Source organism: Hemitrygon akajei, unplaced genomic scaffold, assembly GCF_048418815.1.
Source record: "Hemitrygon akajei unplaced genomic scaffold, sHemAka1.3 Scf000078, whole genome shotgun sequence".
Lineage (NCBI taxonomy): Eukaryota > Metazoa > Chordata > Chondrichthyes > Myliobatiformes > Dasyatidae > Hemitrygon > Hemitrygon akajei.
The window spans coordinates 3,830,603-3,852,307 of NW_027331964.1; the positions used below are offsets into that span (position 1 = coordinate 3,830,603).

General features: G+C 55.1%; 2 protein-coding genes across 3 annotated transcripts in view; one reads left to right on the forward strand and one right to left on the reverse strand.

Moving 5' to 3' along the window:
* Positions 1-21,705, forward strand: part of LOC140722508 (NACHT, LRR and PYD domains-containing protein 3-like) — an 863,879-nt gene that overhangs the window by 823,393 nt on the left and 18,781 nt on the right. For both annotated transcript variants that reach the window (XM_073037233.1, XM_073037232.1), the window contains one exon: positions 695-2,432. In XM_073037233.1, the coding sequence (XP_072893334.1) occupies positions 695-2,432 (1,738 nt within the window). The remainder of the gene's footprint in view (positions 1-694; positions 2,433-21,705) is intronic.
* Positions 1-21,705, reverse strand: part of LOC140722503 (cell adhesion molecule CEACAM1-like) — a 392,933-nt gene that overhangs the window by 279,394 nt on the left and 91,834 nt on the right. The window lies entirely within an intron of this gene.

Sequence of the window (21,705 nt, forward strand, 5' to 3'; positions counted from 1 at the left end):
CACATGTCGCTTTAAATCAAGTTGTAAGTGTCCGGTGGAAGTTAAAAGTGTCCAAAGCAGAGTCAGGTAGAGCAGCTATTTAGCAGTCTGACTGCCTGTGGGAGGAAGCTGTTTAGTAGCCTTGTGGTTTTAGTTTTGATGCTCCTGTAACGTTTACCTGATGGCAGAAGAACAAACAGTTCATGGAGAGGGTGTGAGGGGTTTTTAATGATGTACCGTGTCTTCTGGAGGAATCGACGTTGAAAGAGGTCTTGGACAGAGGGTAGGGAGACCCCAATAACCTTCTCTGCTCCCCTAACCACCCCCTGCAAGGCTTTTTTGTCGGCAGCACTGCAGCTGGAGTACCAGGTTGTGATGCAAAAGGTCAGCACACTCTCAACCACGCCTCTGTAGAATGTAGTTAAGATGTTAGTGGGGAGTGTTGCTTGTTTAAGCTTCCTCAGAAAGTGCAATCAGGGGAATGTTCACCTTCACAAATAACTAGAACCAGAACATGAGGATTGGACATTTTCAGGGACATCCATTGCTGTCAATTCCGTGTCTGTGAACAGAATTTTACTTTCTGTGCTAATATCCATGGAAGCACTGAATTTATTCATGTAATCTCAAACACTGAATGCTGAAATACCGTTATAAAGTTCTTTGTCAGATGAGCCGTTTAACGTTTTGAATATGTTCTCTGTTCCCATGGAAGATGTTCAACAGAAACACCAGGAGACTCTGCGGGCACAAACTGAAACACTGAGAGTGAACACGATCCTGATGACGGAGAAGGTGAAGGTTTTCCAGCTGGCTGATCGATACGCTGAGCTCACGGTCATTTCTACTGTTCGAGATCGGACACTGGTGGAACATGAGCTGCTGGCAAGAGGCAGAGACCATGAGGATTATAGAGAGAAACAACTCCGCAGACAGCTGGAAAAAATCCGTACTGATCAGTTATTCCAGAGCAGCTTTTCCCGGAGTAAATCCAAATCTGGGAGATCAGCAGCAGTGGCCGGAGTCCCAGGGATCGGGAAAACAACGATGGTACAAAAGATTGTTTATGACTGGGCCATGGGGAAAATATACCAACAATTCCAGTTTGTCTTCAGTTTCAAATTCCGAGATTTAAACACCATTAACTGCAGAATAAACCTGAAGGTACTGATTCTGGATCAGTATCCTTACTTTGGAAATATACTGAGAGAGGTCTGGAAGAACCCAGAGGGATTGCTGTTTATATTCGATGGTTTGGATGAATTCAATGACGAAATTGATTTTGCTGACAGACAGGGAGTCACTGAACCTCAGTACACATGCACAGATCCTGAATTCAAGTGCAAGGTGTCGGACATTGTGTATAGTTTAATCCAGGGCAAGCTGCTCCCAGGGTGTTCAGTGCTGGTGACCACCCGTCCCACTGCGTTACATTTATTGGAAAAGGCGGAGATCAGTGTCCGGGCTGAAATCCTGGGATTTGTTCATGAGGAACGGAAGGAATATTTCATCAGACATTTTGAAGATCAGACGGTGGCCGAAGCTGTTTTCAAACACGTGAAGGAGAACGAGATCCTGTACACCATGAGCTACAACCCCTCCTACTGCTGGATCCTCGCTCTGACACTGGGCCCCTTCTTTACACAAAGAGTCAGGGACCCACAGCGAGTTCCCAAGACCATCACCCAACTGTACTCCTACTATATTTACAACATCCTGAAAAACCACGGCCGTGAGATTGATAGACCCCGTGATGTGTTACTCAGGGTTGGACAGATGGCCTTCAAAGGAGTGTCCGAGAAGAAGATTGTGTTTACAGATGGAGATTTGATCAACTACAATCTGCAGCCTTCCCAGTTCCTGTCCGGGTTCCTGATGGAGCTTTTGGAGAGAGAGGATTCTGCCCAGAGCGTGGTGTACACATTCCCACACCTCACCATCCAAGAGTTTGTAGCTGCAGTCGCACAATTCCTGAATCCACATCCCGGGGAAATTCTGAAATTCCTCACTGATGCCCACAACACGACAGATGGGCGATTTGAGGTATTTCTCCGTTTTGTTGCTGGTCTCTCCAACCCAATGACAGCTCAGGGCCTGGTGGAGTTTCTGGGCCCATTTCATCTTGAAACAACCTGCCGGGTGATTGACTGGGTGAAGGAGGAGGTTAAACTCAAGAGTGGAAACACAGGGAATGAAGCTGTTAAAAGGAGCCTCCTGAACACATTGCACTACCTGTTTGAGTCTCAGAATCGTGGACTGGCTCAGGCCGCACTGGGATCTGTGGAAACACTTTCATTCAGTGGAATGACACTGACCCCGATTGACTGCGCGGTCCTGTCTCATGTCATCGGACTCTGTGATACAATAAAACACCTCGACCTGGAGGACTGCCACATTCAGTGTGAAGGAATCCAGCGGCTGGGACCCGGGCTGCACAAGTGCCAGGAGTTGAGGTAACTTGATTTATCTCTCACTCTGAACTGTGAAACTGTTCTATTGTGTCATTTCAATGTAAAGAGATTTGGGTTAAACTGTGATAAATCAGATTGTGAAGAATTGTGACAAATGCCCAGGGGATCGGTCAGTAATTCCCCAAGGACGGGAGGGTTCTGTGGTTGCTTGTGAAGGGATATTGGAGACTTCATCAGATCAGTGAACAACGACCATTGGTTTAATGGTAGTAAATTACAGGAATGGTCGTGTTTCCTGCTGCCTGTGACACGTCCATTGACAATGTTCCTTCTCACTGTTACTGACACCCAGACCGACACTGACTGCAGGAGGTGGGTCAGAGATTCACACCCCCTTCCCGGTGAGGGACAAGAGACTGTCAGCAGACTGTCCCAGTGAGAAGGAAAGAAATAACATTGTGAGATTGTCCTCCCCTGCCCTTGATAGTGTGTGACTTTGCTCACTACCAGATACACAGAGAGCGAGGCCGCACCTCCTCTGGGTCTCTGTTCAGACCCAACACACACGTACAAAAATTTTCTGCATCCTCTCGTCTTGTAGGATTATCGTTTACCCTTGGAATCCCCCTGTGGGACTTTTTATCCCAATCCCCCTTCGATTCTTAGGGATCTCGTCCCCATCCCCATTCCTCCTGTGGGCTCTCTATTACCCTTTCCTCATCCTCCAGCGGAATGTCTTTTCCCCAACCCACTTCCTGCGGGATCTTTCTTCCCCATTTCCTTCCCTCCAGTGGTATCCCTTCCCATCCCCCTTCCTCCTGTGGGATCTCTCCTCTCCATTCCCCCTTCCTCCTGTCAGATCTCTCTTCCCCATCCCCCTTCCTCCTGTGGGATATCTCTTTTCCATCCCCCCTTCCTCCTGTCAGATCTCTTTTCCCCATCCCCTATCCGCCTATGGGATCTCTCTTCGCAAACCCCCTTCATCCTGTGTGATCTATCTTCCCCATCCCTCTTCCTCCTGTGGGATCTCTCTTCCCCATCCCCCTTCTTCCTGTGGGATCTCTCTCCCCCATCCCCCTTCCTCCTGTGGGATCTCTCTCCCGCATCCCCCTTCCTCCTGTGGGATCTCTCTTCCCCATCCCCTTTCTTCCTGTGGGAACTGACCTCCCCATATTCCTTCATAGAATTGTAAAATCATATAACACTACAGCACAGAAAACAAGCCATTCGGTCCTTCTGCTCTGTGCCAGAACTTTATTCCGCTAGTCCCATTGACCTGCACCCAGTCCATAACCCTCCAGACCTCTCCCATCCATGCATCTATCAGATTTATTCTTAAAACTTAAGAGTGTGTCCGCATTTTCCACATCAGATGGCAGCTCGTTCCACACTCTCACAACTCTCTGAGTGAGGACGTTCCCCCTAAACCTTTCCCCTTTCACCCTGAAGCAAAGTCCTTTTGTAATTTATCTCTCCTAATCCGTGTGGAAAGAGCCCATTCGCATCTACCCTGTCTATACCCTCGTAATTGTGTAAACTTCTATCAAATCTCCCCTCATTCTTCTGCGCTCCAAGGAATAAAGTCCTAACCTGTTCAATCTTTCCTTGTAACTCAACTCCTGAAGAGCCGGCAACATCCTCGCAGATCTTTTCTGCACACTTTCAGTCTTACTGATATCCGTCCTACAGTTCAGTGACCAGAACTGCACACAATACTCCAAATTTGGCCTCACCAATGTCTTATACAACCTCACCATAACATCCCAACTCCTATACTCAACTTTGATTTATGAATGCCAGGATGCCAAAAGCCTTCTTTACAACCCTGTCTCCCTGTGACGCCACTTTCAGGGAATTATGTATCTGAACTCCCAGATCCCTTTCTTCCTGCGCACTCCTCAGTGCCCTACCATTTACTGTGTATGTCCTACCTTGATTTGTCCTTACAAAATGGAACACCTCACACTGGCCTGCATTAAATTCCATCTGCCATTTTCTGGCCCATTTTTCCAGTTGGTCCAGATCCCTCTGCAAGCTTTGAAAGCCTTCCTCGCTGTCCACAACGCCTCCAATCTTAGTGTCATCAGCAAACTTGCTGATCCAATTTATCACACTATCATCTAGATCATTGATATAGACAACAAACAACAATGGTCCCAGCACAGATCCCTGAGACACACCACTAGTCACAGGCCTCCAGTCTGAGAAGCAATGATCCACTACCACTCTCTGACTTCTCACACACAGCCAATTTCGAATCCAATCTACAAACTCTCCATGGATACCTACTGTCTGAACCTTCTGAACTAACCTCCCATGTGGAACCTTGTCAAAAGCCTTACTAAAGTTCATGTAGACAACATCCACAGCCTTTCCTTCATGTGCATTCTTGGTAACCTCCTCGAAAAACACTACAGGATACATTAAACACGATCGGCCATGAACAAAGCCATGCTGACTATCTTTAATCAGCCCTTGGTTGTCCAAATCCTTGTATATCCGATCTCTCAGAACACCTTCCAATAATTTACCTAATACCGATGTCAGGCTCACTGGCCTGTAATTACCTGGTGCACTTTTGGAGCCTTTTTCAAACAACGGAACAACATGAGCTTCCCTCCAATCCTCCGGCACCGCACTTGTGGCGAAGGACATTTTAAATATTTCTGCCTGGACCCCTGCAATTTCTACACTAGTCTCTCTCAAGGTCCGAGAAAATATCATGTCAGGCCTGGGGGATTTATTTACCTTTATTTGCTGTAAGGCAGTAAGCACCTCCTCCTCTTTAATCTCTATATGTTCCATAAAACATAGAATAGTACAGCACATTACAGGCCCTTCGGCCCACAATGTTGTGCCGACCCTCAAACCCTGCCTGCCATATAACCCCCCCACCTTAAATTCCTCCATATGCCTGTCTAGTAGTCTCTTAAACTTCACTAGTGTATCTGCCTCCACCACTGACTCAGGCAGTGCATTCCACGCAGAAACCACTCTCAGAGTGAAAAACCTTCCTCTGATATCCCCCTTGAACTTCCCTCCCCTTACCTTAAAGCCATGTCCTCTTGTACTGAGCAGTGGTGCCCTGGGGAAGAGGCACTGGCTATCCACTCTGTCTATTCCTCTTAATATCTTGTACACCTCTATCATGTCTCCTTTCATCCTCCTTCTTTCCAAAGAGTAAAGCCCTAGCTCCCTTCATCTCTGATCATAATCCATACTCTCTAAACCAGGCAGAATCCTGGTAAATCTCCTCTGTACCCTTTCCAATGCTTCCACATCCTTCCTATAGTGAGGCGACCAGAATTGGACACAGTACTCCAAGTGTGGCCGAACTAGAGTTTTATAGAGCTGCATCATTACATCGCGTCTCTTAAACTCTGTCCCTTGACTTATGAAAGCTAACACCCCATAAGCTTTCTTAACTACCCTATCTACCTGTGAGTCAACTTTCAGGGATCTGTGGACATGTATCCCCTGATCCCTCTGCTCCTCCACACTACCAACTATCCTGCCATTTACTTTGTACTTTGCCTTGGAGTTTGTCCTTCCGAAGTGTACCACCTCACACTTCTCCGGGTTGAATTCCATCTGCCACTTCTCAGCCCACTTCTGCATCCTATCAATGTCTCTCTGCAATCTTCGACAATCTTCGCCACTGTCTACAACACCACCAACCTTTGTGTCGTCTGCAAACTTGCCAACCCACCCTTCTACCCCCACATCCATGTCGTTAATAAAAATCACAAAAAGAAGAGCTCCCAGAACAGATCCTTGCGGGACACCACTAGTCACAACCCTCCAATCTGATTGTTCTACCTCCACCATGACCATCTGCCTTCTGCAGGCAAGCCTATTCTGAATCCACCTGGCCAAACTTCCCTGGATCCTAGGCCTTCTGACTTTCTGAGTAAGCCTACCGTGTGGAACCTTGTCAAATGCCTTACTAAAATCCTTGTAGATCACATCCTCTGCACTACCCTCATCTATATGCCTGGTCACCTCCTCAGAGAACTCTATCAGGCTTGTTAGGCACGATCCGCCCTTCACAAAGCCATGCTGACTGTCCCTGATCAGACCATGATTCTCTAAATGCCCATAGATCCTATCTCTAAGAATCTTTTCCAACAGCTTTCCCACCACAGATGTAAGGCTCGCTGATCTATAATTACCTGGACTAGCCCTACTACCTTTTTTGAACAAGGGGACAGCATTCGCCTCCCTCCAATCCTCCCGTACCATTCCCGTGGACAACGAGAACATAAAGATCCTAGGCAGAGGTTCAGCAATCTCTTCCCTTGCCTCGTGGAGCAGCCTGGGGAATATTCCGGCAGGCCCCGGGGACTTATCCATCCTAACAACTCCAACAACTCCTCTCCCTTAATATCAACATGCTCCAGAACATCAACCTCACTCATATTGTCCTCACCGACATCAAGTTCCCTCTCATTGGTGAATACCGAAGAGAAGTATTCATTGAGGACCTCGCTCAATTCCACAGCCTCCAGGCACATCTTCCCACTTTTATCTCTAATCGGTCCGACCATCATTCCTGTCATCCTATTGTTCCTCACATAATTGAAGAATGCGTTGGGGTTTTCCTTTACCCTACTCGCCAAGGCCTTCTCATGCCCCCTTCTTGCTCTACTCAGCCCCTTCTTAAGCTCCTTTCTTGCTACCCTATATTCCTCAATAGACCCATCTGATCCTTGCTTTCTAAACCTCATGTATGCTGCCTTCTTCCACCTGACTAGATTTTCCACTTCACTTGTCACCCATGGTTCCTTCACCCTACCATTCTTTATCTTCCTCACCGGGACAAATTAATCCCTAACATCCTGCAAGAGATCCTTAAACATCGACCACATGTCCATAGTTCATTTCCCTGCAAAACATCATCCCAATTCACACCCGCAAGTTCTAGTCTTATAGCCTCATAATTTGCCCTTCCCCAATTAAAAATGTTCCTGTCCTCTCTGATTCTATCCTTTTCCATGATAATGCTAAAGGTCAGGGAGCAGTGGGCACTGTCCCACAGATGCTCACCCACTGACAGATCTGTGACCTGACCCGGTTTGTTACCTAATACTAGATCTAGCATGGCATTCCCCCTCGTCAGCCTGTCAACATACTGTGACAGGAATCCATCCTAGACACACTTAACAAACTCTGCCCCATCTAAACCATTGGAACTAATCAAGTGCCAATCAATATTAGGGAAGTTAAAGTCACCCATGATAACAACCCTGTTATTTTTGCACCTTTACAAAATCTGCCTCCCAATCTGCTCCTTGGTATCTCTGCTGCAACCAGGGGGCCGATAGGATACCCCCGTAGAGTATCTGCTCCCTTCCTGTTCCTGACTTCCACCCATACTGACTCAGAAGAGGATCCTGCTACATTACCCACCCTTTCTGCAGCTGTAATAGTATCCCTGACCAGTAATGCCACCTGTCCTCCCCTTTTCCCCCTTCTCTATCCCTTTAAAAGCACTGAAATCCAGGAATATTGAGAATCCATTCCTGTCCTGGTGCCAGCCAAGTCTCCGTAATGGCCACTACATCATAATTCCATGTATGTATCCAAGCTCTCAGTTCATCACCTTTGTTCCTGATGCTTCTTGCATTGAAGTACACGCACTTTAGCCCTTCTACCTTACTGCCTTTAAACCCTTTATTCTGCTGCTCTTTCCTCAAAGCCTCTCTATGTGTCAGATCTGGCTTTACTCCATGCACTTCTTTCACTGCTCTATCGCTCTGGGTCCCATCCCCCTTGCAAATTAGTTTAAACCCTCCCGAACCATGCTAGCAAACCTACCAGCAAGGATATTGCTCCCCCTTGAGTTCAGGTGCAACCCATCCAATCTGTACAGTTCCCACCTTCCCCAGAAGAGATCCCAATGATCCAAAAATCTAAAACCCTGCCCCCTGCAGCAACTCCTCAGCCACGCATTCAACTGCCATCTCCTCCAATTCTTACCATCACTATCACGTAGCACTGGCAGCAATCCTGAGAACACCACCATTGAGGTCCTGTTCTTCAGCCTTCTGCCTAGTTCCCGAAACTCACCTTTCAGGACCTCATCCCTCTTCCTGCCTATGTCGTTGGTACCAATATGTATCACGACTTCTGGTTGCTTTCCCTCTCGTACCAGAGTGTCATGTACCCGGTCAGACACATCCCGGATCCTGGCACCCGGGAGGCAACAAACCATGCGGGTTTCCTTCTCACGTCCACAAAATCTCCTGTCTGCTCCCCTGACTATAGTGTCTCCAATGACGACAGCTCTCCTCCTCTCCGTCCCACCCTTCTGCATCACAGGGTCAGACTCAGTGACAGAGGCCCTGACACCGTGGCTCACACCTGGTCGGTCGTCCTCACCAACAGTATCCAGGACGGTAAACTTATTATTCAGGGGAATGGCTACAGGGGTGCTCTGCACTACCTGTCTACTCTCCTTCACTTTCCCCCCTCTGACTGTCTCCCAACGACCTGCTTCCGGCAGCCTAGGTGTGATTACCTCCCTGTAGCTCTCATCTATGTCTACCTCATTCTCCCTTATGAGTCGAAGGTCATCCAGCTGCTGTTCCAGATTCCTCACACGGTCTTCCAGATCGCCCAGCCGCAAGCACTTCAGGCAGATGTGACTCTGCGGGAGAGGGGAATTCCCCCAAGACTGCCACATCTCACAGGAGAGGCACATCACCATCTCAGGAGGCATTGTAAAGTCCTGTCAAAGCCTCAAATCTCCACTCACTCACTGGCCGCTTTCCACAGGCCGCTCAGCTTGAGCTACCCCTCTGTTTATTTGTTTGAGCTTTTCAAACTGCTTGGTCAATCAGCTGCTTTCTGCTGAGTCTGAGCTATTCAAATCTTGGTTGTCTTGATTTGCACAGTCCAACTGCCAAAACGGCCAGAATCTCTCGAGTCAAAGCCTCAAATTTCCACTCCTTCACTGGCCCACTCACTCACTGGCCGCGTTCCATGACACTACTGTTTGTTTCCTTTAATTCCATATCCGCTATGCCAGTTTCCTGAGTAGACACTGACGCAAAAAGACTGTTTAAGATCTTCCCCATCTCATGATGCTCCACACACAGACCACATAGACAACCACTCTGATCTTCTAGGGGACCAATTTTGTCCTTTACTATCCTTTTACTCTTAATATACGTAGAAACCCTTCGGGTTTACCTTCACATGATCTGCCAACACAACCTCATGTCTTCTTTTTGCCTTCCTGATTTCCTTCTTTAGTATTCCCTTACATTCTCTGTACTGTTCAAGTATCTCATTTGTTCCCTGTTGCCTGTACCTGCTAAACACCTACTTAACCAGATCGCCAATATCCCTTGAAAAACAAGGTTCCCTATCCCTGTTAACTTTGCCTTTAATCCTGGCAGGAACATGCAAACTCCGGATGTAAGCGCAGTTCAGTAACTCCACTTACTGGATACATCATTGCCAGAAAACAACTTATCCCAATCCACTCTTCCCAGATCCTCTCTCATTTCCACAAAACTGGTCCTTCTCCAATTCAGAACCTTAACTGGTGGACCAGTCCTATCCTTACCCATAATTATCTTGAAACTAATGACATTATGGTCACTGGACCCAAAATGTTCGCTTACACATACTTCTGTCACCTGACCTGTCTGATTCCCTAATAGGAGATCAGGTACTGCACCCTCTCTCGTTGGTACCTCAATATATTGATTAAGAAAACTTTCCTGAATACATTTGACAAACTCCACGCCATCTAACCCTTTCACAGAGAGGGAGTCCAGGTCAATATGTGGGAAGTTAAAATCCCCTATGATTACAACTTTCTGTTTCTTACATTGGTGTGCTAACTCTCTACAGATTTGCTCCCCCAATTCTCTCTGACTATTGGGCCGTATATAATAATACCCTATTCGTGTGGTCACTCCTTTCCCGTTCCTCAGCTCCACCCATACGGCCTCTGTAGACGAGCCCTCCGGGCTGTCCGGTCTACGCACAGCTGTGAGATTCTCCCTGACTAGTAATGCCACTCCTCCCCCTTTCATCCCTGCCCTCGATCACATCTGAAACAACGTAACCTCGGAACATGAAGCTGCCAGTCCTGTCCTCCTGCAAACCAAGTCTTACTAATAGCAGTAATGTAGAAATCATCATTTGCCAATCCACGCCCTAAACTCGTCTGCCTTACACACAATACTCCTTGCATTGAAATAGATACACCTGAGAACATTTCTATCACGTACAAACCATTGATATCTGTCTATACAGGGAGTCCTCACATGACCATTATCCTCCTCCACATCACTATCTGCTCTAACACACTGCCCCCTCCTCCTGCAACCTTGTTTAAAACCCCCGGAGCAGAACTTGCTAACCTACCGGCAAGGATGTTAGTCCCCCTCCAGTTCAGGTGCAAACTGCCCAATTCGAACTGGTCCCACCTCCCCTGGAAGAAAACAGAATTGTCCAGAAACATGAACCCCTCCCTCATGCACCATCCCCTCATCCACGTCTTTAGCTGCATTATTTCTAGTCTCACTAGCACGTGGCACGGGCAGCAATCCCCCTGTGGGATCTCACTTTCCCATCCCCCATTCATCCTCTGGACTCTCTGTTCCCACTCACCCTACCTGCTGTTGGATCTCTCCTCACCATCCACCGTCCTCCCGTGGGATCTCTCTCCCTCATCCCCCTTCCTCCTGTGCGATCTCTCTCCACCATCCACCTTCTTCCTGTGCGATCTCTCTTCCCCATCCCCCTTCCTCTTGTGGGATCTCTCTCCCCCATCCCCCTTCCTCCTGCGGCACCTCTCTACCCCATCCCACTTCCTCCCGTGGGATCTCTCTTCCCCTTCCCCCTTCCTCCTGTGGGATCTCTCTTCCCCATCCCCCTTCCTCCTGCGGGATCTCTCTCCCCCGTCACCCTTCCTCCTGTGGGATCTCTCTCCCCCATCCCCCTTCCTCCCGTGGGATCTCTCTCCCTCATCCCCCTTCCTCCTGTGCGATCACTACCCCATCCCACTTCCTCCTGTGGGATCTCTCTGCCCAATCCCACTTCCTCTTGTGGGATCCCTCTGCCCCATCCCCCTTCCTCCTGCGGCATCTCTCTCCCCCATCCCCATTCCTCCTGCGGCATCTCTCTCCCCCATCCCCCTTCCTCCTGCGGCATCTCTCTCCCCCATCCCCCTTCCTCCTGTGGGATCTCTCTCCCCTATCCCCTTCCCTCCTGTGGGATCTCTCTCCCCCATCCCCCTTCCTCCTGTGGGATCTCACTTTCCCATCCTCCATTCATCCACTGGACTCTCTGTTCCCACTCCCCCTACCTGCAGTTGGATCTCTCCTCACCATCCACCGTCCTCCCGTGGGATCTCTCTCCCTCATCCCCCTTCCGCCTGTGCGATCTCTCTTCCCCATCCCCCTTCCTCTTGTGGGATCTCTCTCCCCCATCCCCCTTCCTCCTGCGGCACCTCTCTACCCCATCCCACTTCGTCCCGTGGGATCTCTCCTCCCCTTCCCCCTTCCTCCTGTGGGATCTCTCTTCCCCATCCCCCTTCCTCCTGCGGCATCTCTCTCCCCCATCCCCCTTCCTCCCGTGGGATCTCTCTCCCTCATCCCCCTTCCTCCTGTGCGATCACTACCCCATCCCACTTCCTCCTGTGGGATCTCTCTGCCCAATCCCACTTCCTCTTGTGGGATCTCTCTGCCCCATCCCACTTCCTCCTGCGGCATCTCTCTCCCCCATCCCCCTTCCTCCTGCGGCATCTCTCTCCCCCATCCCCATTCGTCCTGTGGGATCTCTCTCCCCTATCCCCCTTCCTCCTGTGGGATATCTCTTCCCCATCCCCATTCCTCCTGTGGGATCTCTCTCCCCCATCCCCCTTCCTCCTGTGGGATCTCTCTTCCCCATCCCCCTTCCTCCTGTGGGATCTCTCTCCCCCATCCCCCTTCCTCTTGTTGGATCTCTCTCACCCATCCCCCAACCTCCTGTGGTATCTCTCTCCACCATCCCCCTACCTCCTGTGGGATATCTCTCCCCCATCTCCCTTCCTCCTGTGGGCTCACCCTTCCCCATCCCCCTTCCTCCTGAGGGATCTCTCTCCCCTGTCCCCCTTCCTCCTGTGGGATCTCTCTCCCCCTTCCCCCTTCCTCCTGTGGGATCTCACTTCCCCATCCCCCTTACTTCTGTTGGATCTCTCTTCCCCATCCCCCTTTCTCTTGTGGGATCTCTTTGCCCCATCCCCCTTCCTCCTGTGAGATCTCGCTCCACCATCCCCCTTCTTTCTGTGCGAACTCTCTTCCCAATCCCCCTTCCTCTTGCGGCATCTCTCTCCCACGTCCCCCTTCCACCTGCGGGAGCACTCGCCCACATCCCCCTTCCTCCTGTGGGATCTCTCACCCCCATCCCCCTTCCTCCTGTGGGATCTCTCTCCCCCATCCCCCTTCCTCCTGCGGCATCTCTCTCCCCCATCCCCCTTCCTCCTGCGGCACCTCTCTACCCCATCCCACTTCCTCCCATGGGATCTCTCTTCCCCTTCCCCCTTCCTCCTGTTGGATCTCTCTTCCCCATCCCCCTTCCTTCTGATGGATCTCTCTTCCCCATCCCCCTTCCTCCTGCGGCATCTCTCTCCCCCATCCCCCTTCCTACCGTGGGATCTCTCTCCCTCATCCCCCTTCCTCTTGTGTGTTCTCTCTTCCCCATTCCAAATTCCTCCTAAAGGGATCTCACTCCCCCATCCCACTTTCTCCTGTGGTTGCTCTCTCCGCCATCCCCCTTCCTCCTGTGGGATCTCTCTCCCCCATCCCACTTCCTCCCGCGGCATCTCTCACCCCCATCCCCCTTCCTCCTGTGGGATCTCTCTCCACCATCCCCCTTCCTCCTGTGGGATCTCTCTCCTCCATCCCCCTTCCTCCTGTGGGATATCTCTCCTCCATCCCCCTTCCTCCTCTGGGATCTCTCTCTTCCATCCCCCTTTCTCCTGTGGGATCTATCTCCTCCATCCGCCTTCCTCTTGTGGGATCTCTCTCCTCCGTCCCCGTTCCTACTGCGGCATCTCTCTCCCCCATCCCCCTTGCTCCTGTGGGATCTCTCTCCACCGTCCCGCTTCCTCCTGCGGCATCTCTCTCCCCCGTTCCCCTTCCTCCTGTGGGATCTCGCTCCCCCATCCCCCTTCCTCCTGTGTGATCTCTCTCCCCCGTTCCCCTTCCTCCTGTGGGATCGCTCTCCCCCGTCCCCCTTCCTTGTGCGGCATCTCTATCCCCCATCTCCTTTCCTCCTGTGGGATCTCTCTGCCCATCTCCCTTCCTCCTGTGGGATCTCTCTCCCCCATTCCCCTTCCTCCTGCGGCTTCTCTCTCCCCCAGCCCCCTTCCTCCTGCGGGAGAACTCGCCCCCATCCCCCTTCCTCCTGTGGCATCTCTCTACCCATCCCCCTTCCTCCTGTGGGATCTCTATCCCCCATCCCCCTTCCTCCTACGGCATCTCTCTCCCCCATCCCCCTTCCTCCTGTGGGCTAACCCTTCCCCATCCCCCATCCTCCTGAGGGATCTCTCTCCCCCGTCCCCCTTCCTCCTGTGGGATCTCTCTCCCCTGTCACCCTTCCTCCTGTTGGATCTCTCTCCCCTGTCACCCTTCCTCCTGTTGGATCACTCTCCCCAATCCCACTTCCTCCTGCGGCATCTCTCACCCCCATCCCCCTTCCTCCGGCGGCATCTCTCTCCACCATCCCCCTTCCTCCTGTGGGATCTCTCTCCCCCATCCCCCTTCCGCCTGTGGGATCTCTCACCCCCATCCCCCTTCCTCCGGCGGCATCTCTCTCCACCATCCCCCTTCCTCCTGTGGCATCTCTCTCCCCCATCCCCCTTGCTCCTGCGGCATCCCTCTCCCCCATCCCCCTTCCTCCTGCGGCACCTCTCCCCCATCCCCCTTGCTCCTGCGGCATCTCTCTCCCCCATCCCCCTTGCTCCGGCGGCATCTCTCTCCCCCATCCCCCTTCCTCCTGCAGCATCTCTCTCCCCCATCCCCCTTCCTCCTGCAGCATCTCTCTCCCCCATCCCCCTTCCTCCTGTGGCATCTCTCTCCCCCATCCCCCTTGCTCCTGTGGGATCTCTCTCCTCCATCCCCCTTCCTACTGCGGCATCTCTCTCCCCCATCCCCCTTCCTCCTGCGGCATCTCTCTCCCCCATCCCCCTTCCTCCTGTAGCATCTCTCTCCCCCATCCCCCTTGCTCCTGCGGCATCTCTCTCCCCCATCCCCCTTCCTCCTGCGGCACCTCTCTCCCCCATCCCCCTTCCTGCTGCGGCACCTCTCTCACCCATCCCCCTTCCTCCTGAGGGATCTCTCTCCCCCATCACCCTTCCTCCTGCGGCACCTCTCTACCCCATCCCACTTCCTCCTGTGGCATCTCTCTCCCCCATCCCCCTTGCTCCTGTGGGATCTCTCTCCCCCTTCCCCCTTCCTCCTGTGGGATCTCTCTCCCCCATCCCCCTTCCTCCCGTGGGATCTCTCTCCCCCATCCCCCTTCCTCCTGCGGCATCTCCCTCCCACATCCCCCTTCCTCCTGTGGGATCTCTCTCACCCATCCCCCTTCCTCCTGTGGGATCTCTCTCCCCCATCACCCTTCCTCCTGTGGGATCTCTCTCACCCATCCCCCTTCCACCTGTGGGATCTCTCTCCCCCATTCCCCTTCCTCCTGTGGGATCTCTCTCCCCCATCCCCCTTCCTCCTGTGGGATCTCTCTCCCCCATCCCCCTTCCTCCTGCGGCATCTCTATCCCCCATCCCCCTTCCTCCTGCGGGATCACTCTCCCCCATCCCCCTTCCTCCTGTGGGATCTCTCCCCCCCATCCCCCTTCCTCCTGCGCATCTCTCTCCCCCATCCCCCTTCCTCCTGTGGGATCTCTCTCCCCCATACCCCATCCTCCTGTGGGATCTCTCTCCACCATCCCCCTTCCTCCTGTGGGATCTCTATTCCCCCGTCACCCTTCCTCCTGTGGGATCTCTCTCCTCCATCTCCCTTCCTCCTGTGGGATCTCTCTCCCCCGTCACCCTTCTTCCTGTGGGATCTCTCTCCCCCGTCCCCCTTCCTCCTGTTGGATCTCTCTCCCCCGTCCCCCTTCCTCCTGCGGCATCTCTTTCCCCCGTCCCCCTTCCTCCTGCGGCATCTCTCTCCCCCGTCCCCCTTCCTCCTGTGGGATCGCTCTCCCCCGTACCCCTTCCTCCTCTGGGATCTCTCTTCCCGGTCCCCCTTCCACCTGTGGGATCTCTCTCCCCCATCCCCCTTCTTCCTGTGTGATCACACTCCACAATCCCCCTTCCTCCTGTGGGAACTCTCTTACCCATCCCCCTTTCTCCTGTGGCATCTCTCTACCCATTCCCCTTCCTCCTGTGGGATCTCTATCCCCCATCCCGCTTCCTCCTGCGGCATCTCTCTCCCCCGTCACCCTTCCTCCTGTGGGATCTCTCTCCCCCATACCCCTTCCTCTTGTGGGATCTCTCTCACCCATCCCCAATCCTCCTGTGGGATTTCTCTCCACCATCCCCCTACCTCCTGTGGGATCTCTCTCCCCCATCTCCCTTCCTCCTGTGGGCTCACCCTTCCCCATCCCCCTTCCTCCTGAGGGATCTCTCTCCCCCGTCCCCCTTCCTCCTGTGGGATCTCTCTCCCCCATCACCCTTCCTCCTGTTGGATCTCTCTCCCCTGTCACCCTTCCTCCTGTTGGATCTCTCTCCCCCATCCCCCTTCCTCCTGTGGGATCTCGCTCCCCCATCCCCCTACCTCCTGTGGGATCTCTCTCCTCCATCCCCCTTCCTCCTGTGGGATCTCTCTCTTCCATCCCCCTTCCTCCTGTGGGATCTATCTCCTCCATCCGCCTTCCTCTTGTGGGATCTCTCTCCTCCATCCCCCTTCCTACTGCGGCATCTCTCTCCCCCATCCCCCTTCCTCCTGCGGCATCTCTCTCCCCCATCCCCCTTCCTCCTGTGGCATCTCTCTCCCCCATCCCCCTTGCTCCTGTGGGATCTCTCTACACCATCCCCCTTCCTCCTGTGGGAACTCTCTCCCCCATCCCCCTTCCACCAGCGGGATTTCTCTCCCCCATCCCCCTTCCTCCTGCGGCATCTCTATCCCCCATCCCCCATACTCCTGCGGCATCTCTCTCCCCCATCCCCCTTACGCCTGCGGCACCTCTCTCCCCCATCCCCCTTCCTCCTGCGGCACCTCTCTCACCCATCCCCCTTCCTCCTGAGGGATCTCTCTCCCCGATCCCCCTTCCTCCTGCGACACCTCTCTACCCCATCCCACTTCCTGCCGTGGGATCTCTCTTTCCCTTCCCCCTTCCTCCTGTGGGATCTCTCTTCCACATCCCCCTTCCTCTTGTCGGATCTCTCTGCCCCATCCCCCTTCCTCCTGCAGCATCTCTCTCCCCCATCCCCCTTCGTCCTGTGGGATCTCTCTCCCCCTTCCCCCTTCCTCCTGTGGGATCTCTCCCCCCCATCCCCGTTCCTCCCGTGGGATCTCTCTTCCCCTTCCCCCTTCCACCTGAGGGAGCACTCGCCCACATCCCCCTTCCTCCTGTGGGATCTCTCACCCCCATCACCCTTCCTCCTGCGGCATCTCTCTCCCCCATCCCCCTTCCTCCTGAGGGATCTCTCTCCCCCGTCCCCCTTCCTCCTGTGGGATCTCTCTCCCCCATCCCCCTTCCTCCTGAGGGATCTCTGTCCCCCATCCCCCTTCCTCCTGAGGGATCTCTCTCCCCCGTCCCCCTTCCTCCTGTGGGATCTCTCTCCCCCGTCACCCTTCCTCCTGTTGGATCTCTCTCCCCTGTCACCCTTCCTCCTGTTGGATCTCTCTCCCCCATCCCCCTTCCTCCTGTGGGATCTCTCTCCCCCATCCCCCTTCCTCCTGTTGGATCTCTCTCCCCCATCCCCCTTCCTCCTGCGGCACCTCTCTCCACCATCCCCCTTCCTCCTGTGGGATCTCTCTCCCCCATCCCCCTTCCTCCTGTGGGATCTCTCTCCCCCATCCCCCCTTCCTCCTGCGGCATCTCTCACCCCCATCCCCCTTCCTCCTGCGGCATCTCTCTCCACCATCCCCCTTCCTCCTGTGGGATCCCTCTCCCCCATCCCCCTTGCTCCTGTGGGATCTCTCTCCTCCATCCCCCTTCCTCCTGCAGCATCTCTCTCCCCCATCCCCCTTGCTCCTGTGGGATCTCTCTCCTCCATCCCCCTTCCTACTGCGGCATCTCTCTCCCCCATCCCCCTTCCTCCTGCGGCATCTCTCTCCCCCATCCCCCTTCCTCCTGTGGCATCTCTCTCCCCCATCCCCCTTCCTCCTGTGGGATCCCTCTCCCCCATCCCCCTTGCTCCTGTGGGATCTCTCTCCTCCATCCCCCTTCCTCCTGCAGCATCTCTCTCCCCCATCCCCCTTCCTCCTGTGGCATCTCTCTCCCCCATCCCCCTTGCTCCTGTGGGATCTCTCTCCTCCATCCCCCTTCCTACTGCGGCATCTCTCTCCCCCATCCCCCTTCCTCCTGCGGCATCTCTCTCCCCCATCCCCCTTCCTCCTGTGGCATCTCTCTCCCCCATCCCCCTTGCTCCTGCGGCATCTCTCTCCCCCATCCCCCTTCCTCCTGCGGCACCTCTCTCCCCCATCCCCCTTGCTCCTGCGGCATCTCTCTCCCCCATCCCCCTTGCTCCGGCGGCATCTCTCTCCCCCATCCCCATTCCTCCTGCAGCATCTCTCTCCCCCATCCCCCTTCCTCCTGTGGCATCTCTCTCCCCCATCCCCCTTGCTCCTGTGGGATCTCTCTCCTCCATCCCCCTTCCTACTGCGGCATCTCTCTCCCCCATCCCCCTTCCTCCTGTGGCATCTCTCTCCCCCATCCCCCTTCCTCCTGCGGGATCTCTCTCCCCCATCCCCCTTGCTCCTGTGGGATCTCTCTCCCCCTTCCCCCTTCCTCCTGTGGGATCTCTCTCCCCCATCCCCCTTCCTCCCGTGGGATCTCTCTCCCCCATCCCCCTTCCTCCTGCGGCATCTCTCTCCCCCATCCCCCTTCCTCCTGCGGCATCTCTCTCCCCCATCTCCCTTCCTCCTGCGGCATCTCTCTCCCCCATCCCCCTTCCTCCTGTGGGATCTCTCTCCCCCATCCCCCTTCCTCCTGTGGGATCTCTCTCCCCTATCCCCCTTCCTCATGTGGGAACTCTCTTACCCATCCCCCTTCCTCCTGTGGCATCACTCTCCCCCATCCCCCTTCCTCCTGTGGGATCTCTCTCCCCCATCCCCCTTCCTCCTGCGGCATCTCTCTCCCCCGTCACCCTTCCTCCTGTGGGATCTCGCTCCCCCATCCCCCTACCTCCAGTGGGATCTCTCTCCCCCATCTCCCTTCCTCCTGTGGGCTCACCCTTCCCCATCCCCCTTCCTCCTGTTGGATCTCTCTCCCCTGTCCCCCTTCCTGCTGCGGCATCTCTATCCCCCGTCCTCCTTCCTCCTGTGGGATCGCTCTCACCCGTCCCCCTTCCTCCTCTGGGATCCCTCTCCCCCATCCCCCTTGCTCCTGTGGGATCTCTCTCCTCCATCCCCCTTCCTACTGCGGCATCTCTCTCCCCCATCCCCCTTCCTCCTGTGGGATCTCTCTCCTCCATCCCCCTTCCTACTGCGGCATCTCTCTCCCCCATCCCCCTTCCTCCTGCGGCATCTCTCTCCCCCATCCCCCTTCCTCCTGTGGCATCTCTCACCCCATCCCCCTTCCTCCTGCGGCACCTCTCTCCCCCATCCCCCTTGCTCCTGCGGCATCTCTCTCCCCCATCCCCCTTGCTCCGGCGGCATCTCTCTCCCCCATCCCCCTTCCTCCTGCAGCATCTCTCTCCCCCATCCCCCTTCCTCCTGTGGCATCTCTCTCCCCCATCCCCCTTGCTCCTGTGGGATCTCTCTCCCCCATCCCCCTTCCTCCTGTGGCATCTCTCTCCCCCATCCCCCTTGCTCCGGCGGCATCTCTCTCCCCCATCCCCCTTCCTCCTGCAGCATCTCTCTCCCCCATCCCCCTTCCTCCTGTGGCATCTCTCTCCCCCATCCCCCTTGCTCCTGTGGGATCTCTCTCCCCCATCCCCCTTCCTCCTGCGGCATCTCTCTCCCCCATCCCCCTTGCTCCTGCGGCATCTCTCTCCCCCATCCCCCTTCCTCCTGCAGCATCTCTCTCCCCCATCCCCCATCCTCCTGTGGGATTTCTCTCCACCATCCCCCTACCTCCTGTGGGATCTCTCTCCCCCATCTCCCTTCCTCCTGTGGGCTCACCCTTCCCCATCCCCCTTCCTCCTGAGGGATCTCTCTCCCCCGTCCCCCTTCCTCCTGTGGGATCTCTCTCCCCCATCACCCTTCCTCCTGTTGGATCTCTCTCCCCTGTCACCCTTCCTCCTGTTGGATCTCTCTCCCCCATCCCCCTTCCTCCTGTGGGATCTCGCTCCCCCATCCCCCTACCTGTGGGATCTCTCTCCTCCATCCCCCTTCCTCCTGTGGGATCTCTCTCTTCCATCCCCCTTCCTCCTGTGGGATCTATCTCCTCCATCCGCCTTCCTCTTGTGGGATCTCTCTCCTCCATCCCCCTTCCTACTGCGGCATCTCTCTCCCCCATCCCCCTTCCTCCTGCGGCATCTCTCTCCCCCATCCCCCTTCCTCTTGTGGCATCTCTCTCCCCCATCCCCCTTGCTCCTGTGGGATCTCTCTACACCATCCCCCTTCCTCCTGTGGGAACTCTCTCCCCCATCCCCCTTCCTCCAGCGGGATTTCTCTCCCCCATCCCCCTTCCTCCTGCGGCATCTCTATCCCCCATCCCCCTTCCTCCTGCGGCATCTCTATCCCCCATCCCCCATACTCCTGCGGCATCTCTCTCCCCCATCCCCCTTACGCCTGCGGCACCTCTCTCCCCCATCCCCCTTCCTCCTGCGGCACCTCTCTCACCCATCCCCCTTCCTCCTGAGGGATCTCTCTCCCCGATCCCCCTTCCTCCTGCGACACCTCTCTACCCCATCCCACTTCCTGCCGTGGGATCTCTCTTTCCCTTCCCCCTTCCTCCTGTGGGATCTCTCTCCCCCATCCCCCTTCCTCTTGTCGGATCTCTCTGCCCCATCCCCCTTCCTCCTGCAGCATCTCTCTCCCCCATCCCCCTTCGTCCTGTGGGATCTCTCTCCCCCATCCCCCTTCGTCCTGTGGGATCTCTCTCCCCCTTCCCCCTTCCTCCTGCGGCACCTCTCTCCACCATCCCCCTTCCTCCTGTGGGATCTCTCTCCCCCATCCCCCTTCCTCCTGTGGGATCTCTCTCCCCCATCCCCCCTTCCTCCTGCGGCATCTCTCACCCCCATCCCCCTTCCTCCTGCGGCATCTCTCTCCCCCATCCCCCTTCCTCCTGTGGGATCTCTCTCCTCCATCCCCCTTCCTCCTGCAGCATCTCTCTCCCCCATCCCCCTTCCTCCTGTGGGATCTCTCTCCTCCATCCTCCTTCCTACTGCGGCATCTCTCTCCCCCATCCCCCTTCCTCCTGCGGCATCTCTCTCCCCCATCCCCCTTCCTCCTGTGGCATCTCTCTCCCCCATCCCCCTTGCTCCTGTGGCATCTCTCTCCCCCATCCCCCTTCCTCCTGTGGCATCTCTCTCCCCCATCCCCCTTCCGCCTGTGGCATCTCTCTCCCCCATCCCCCTTCCTCCTGTGGCATCTCTCTCCCCCATCCCCCTTCCTCCTGCGGCATCTCTCTCCCCCATCCCCCTTCCTCCTGTGGCATCTCTCTCCCCCATCCCCCTTGCTCCTGTGGCATCTCTCTCCTCCATCCCCCTTCCTCCTGCAGCATCTCTCTCCCCCATCCCCCTTGCTCCTGTGGGATCTCTCTCCTCCATCCCCCTTCCTACTGCGGCATCTCTCTCCCCCATCCCCCTTCCTCCTGCGGCATCTCTCTCCCCCATCCCCCTTCCTCCTGTGGCATCTCTCTCCCCCATCCCTCTTGCTCCTGCGGCATCTCTCTCCCCCATCCCCCTTCCTCCTGCGGCACCTGTCTCCCCCATCCCCCTTCCTGCTGCGGCACCTCTCTCACCCATCCCCCTTCCTCCTGAGGGATCTCTCTCCCCCATCACCCTTCCTCCTGCGGCACCTCTCTACCCCATCCCACTTCCTCCTGTGGCATCACTCTCCCCCATCCCCCTTGCTCCTGTGGGATCTCTCTCCCCCTTCCCCCTTCCTCCTGTGGGATCTCTCTCCCCCATCCCCCTTCCTCCCGTGGGATCTCTCTCCCACATCCCCCTTCCTCCTGCGGCATCTCTCTCCCCCATCCCCCT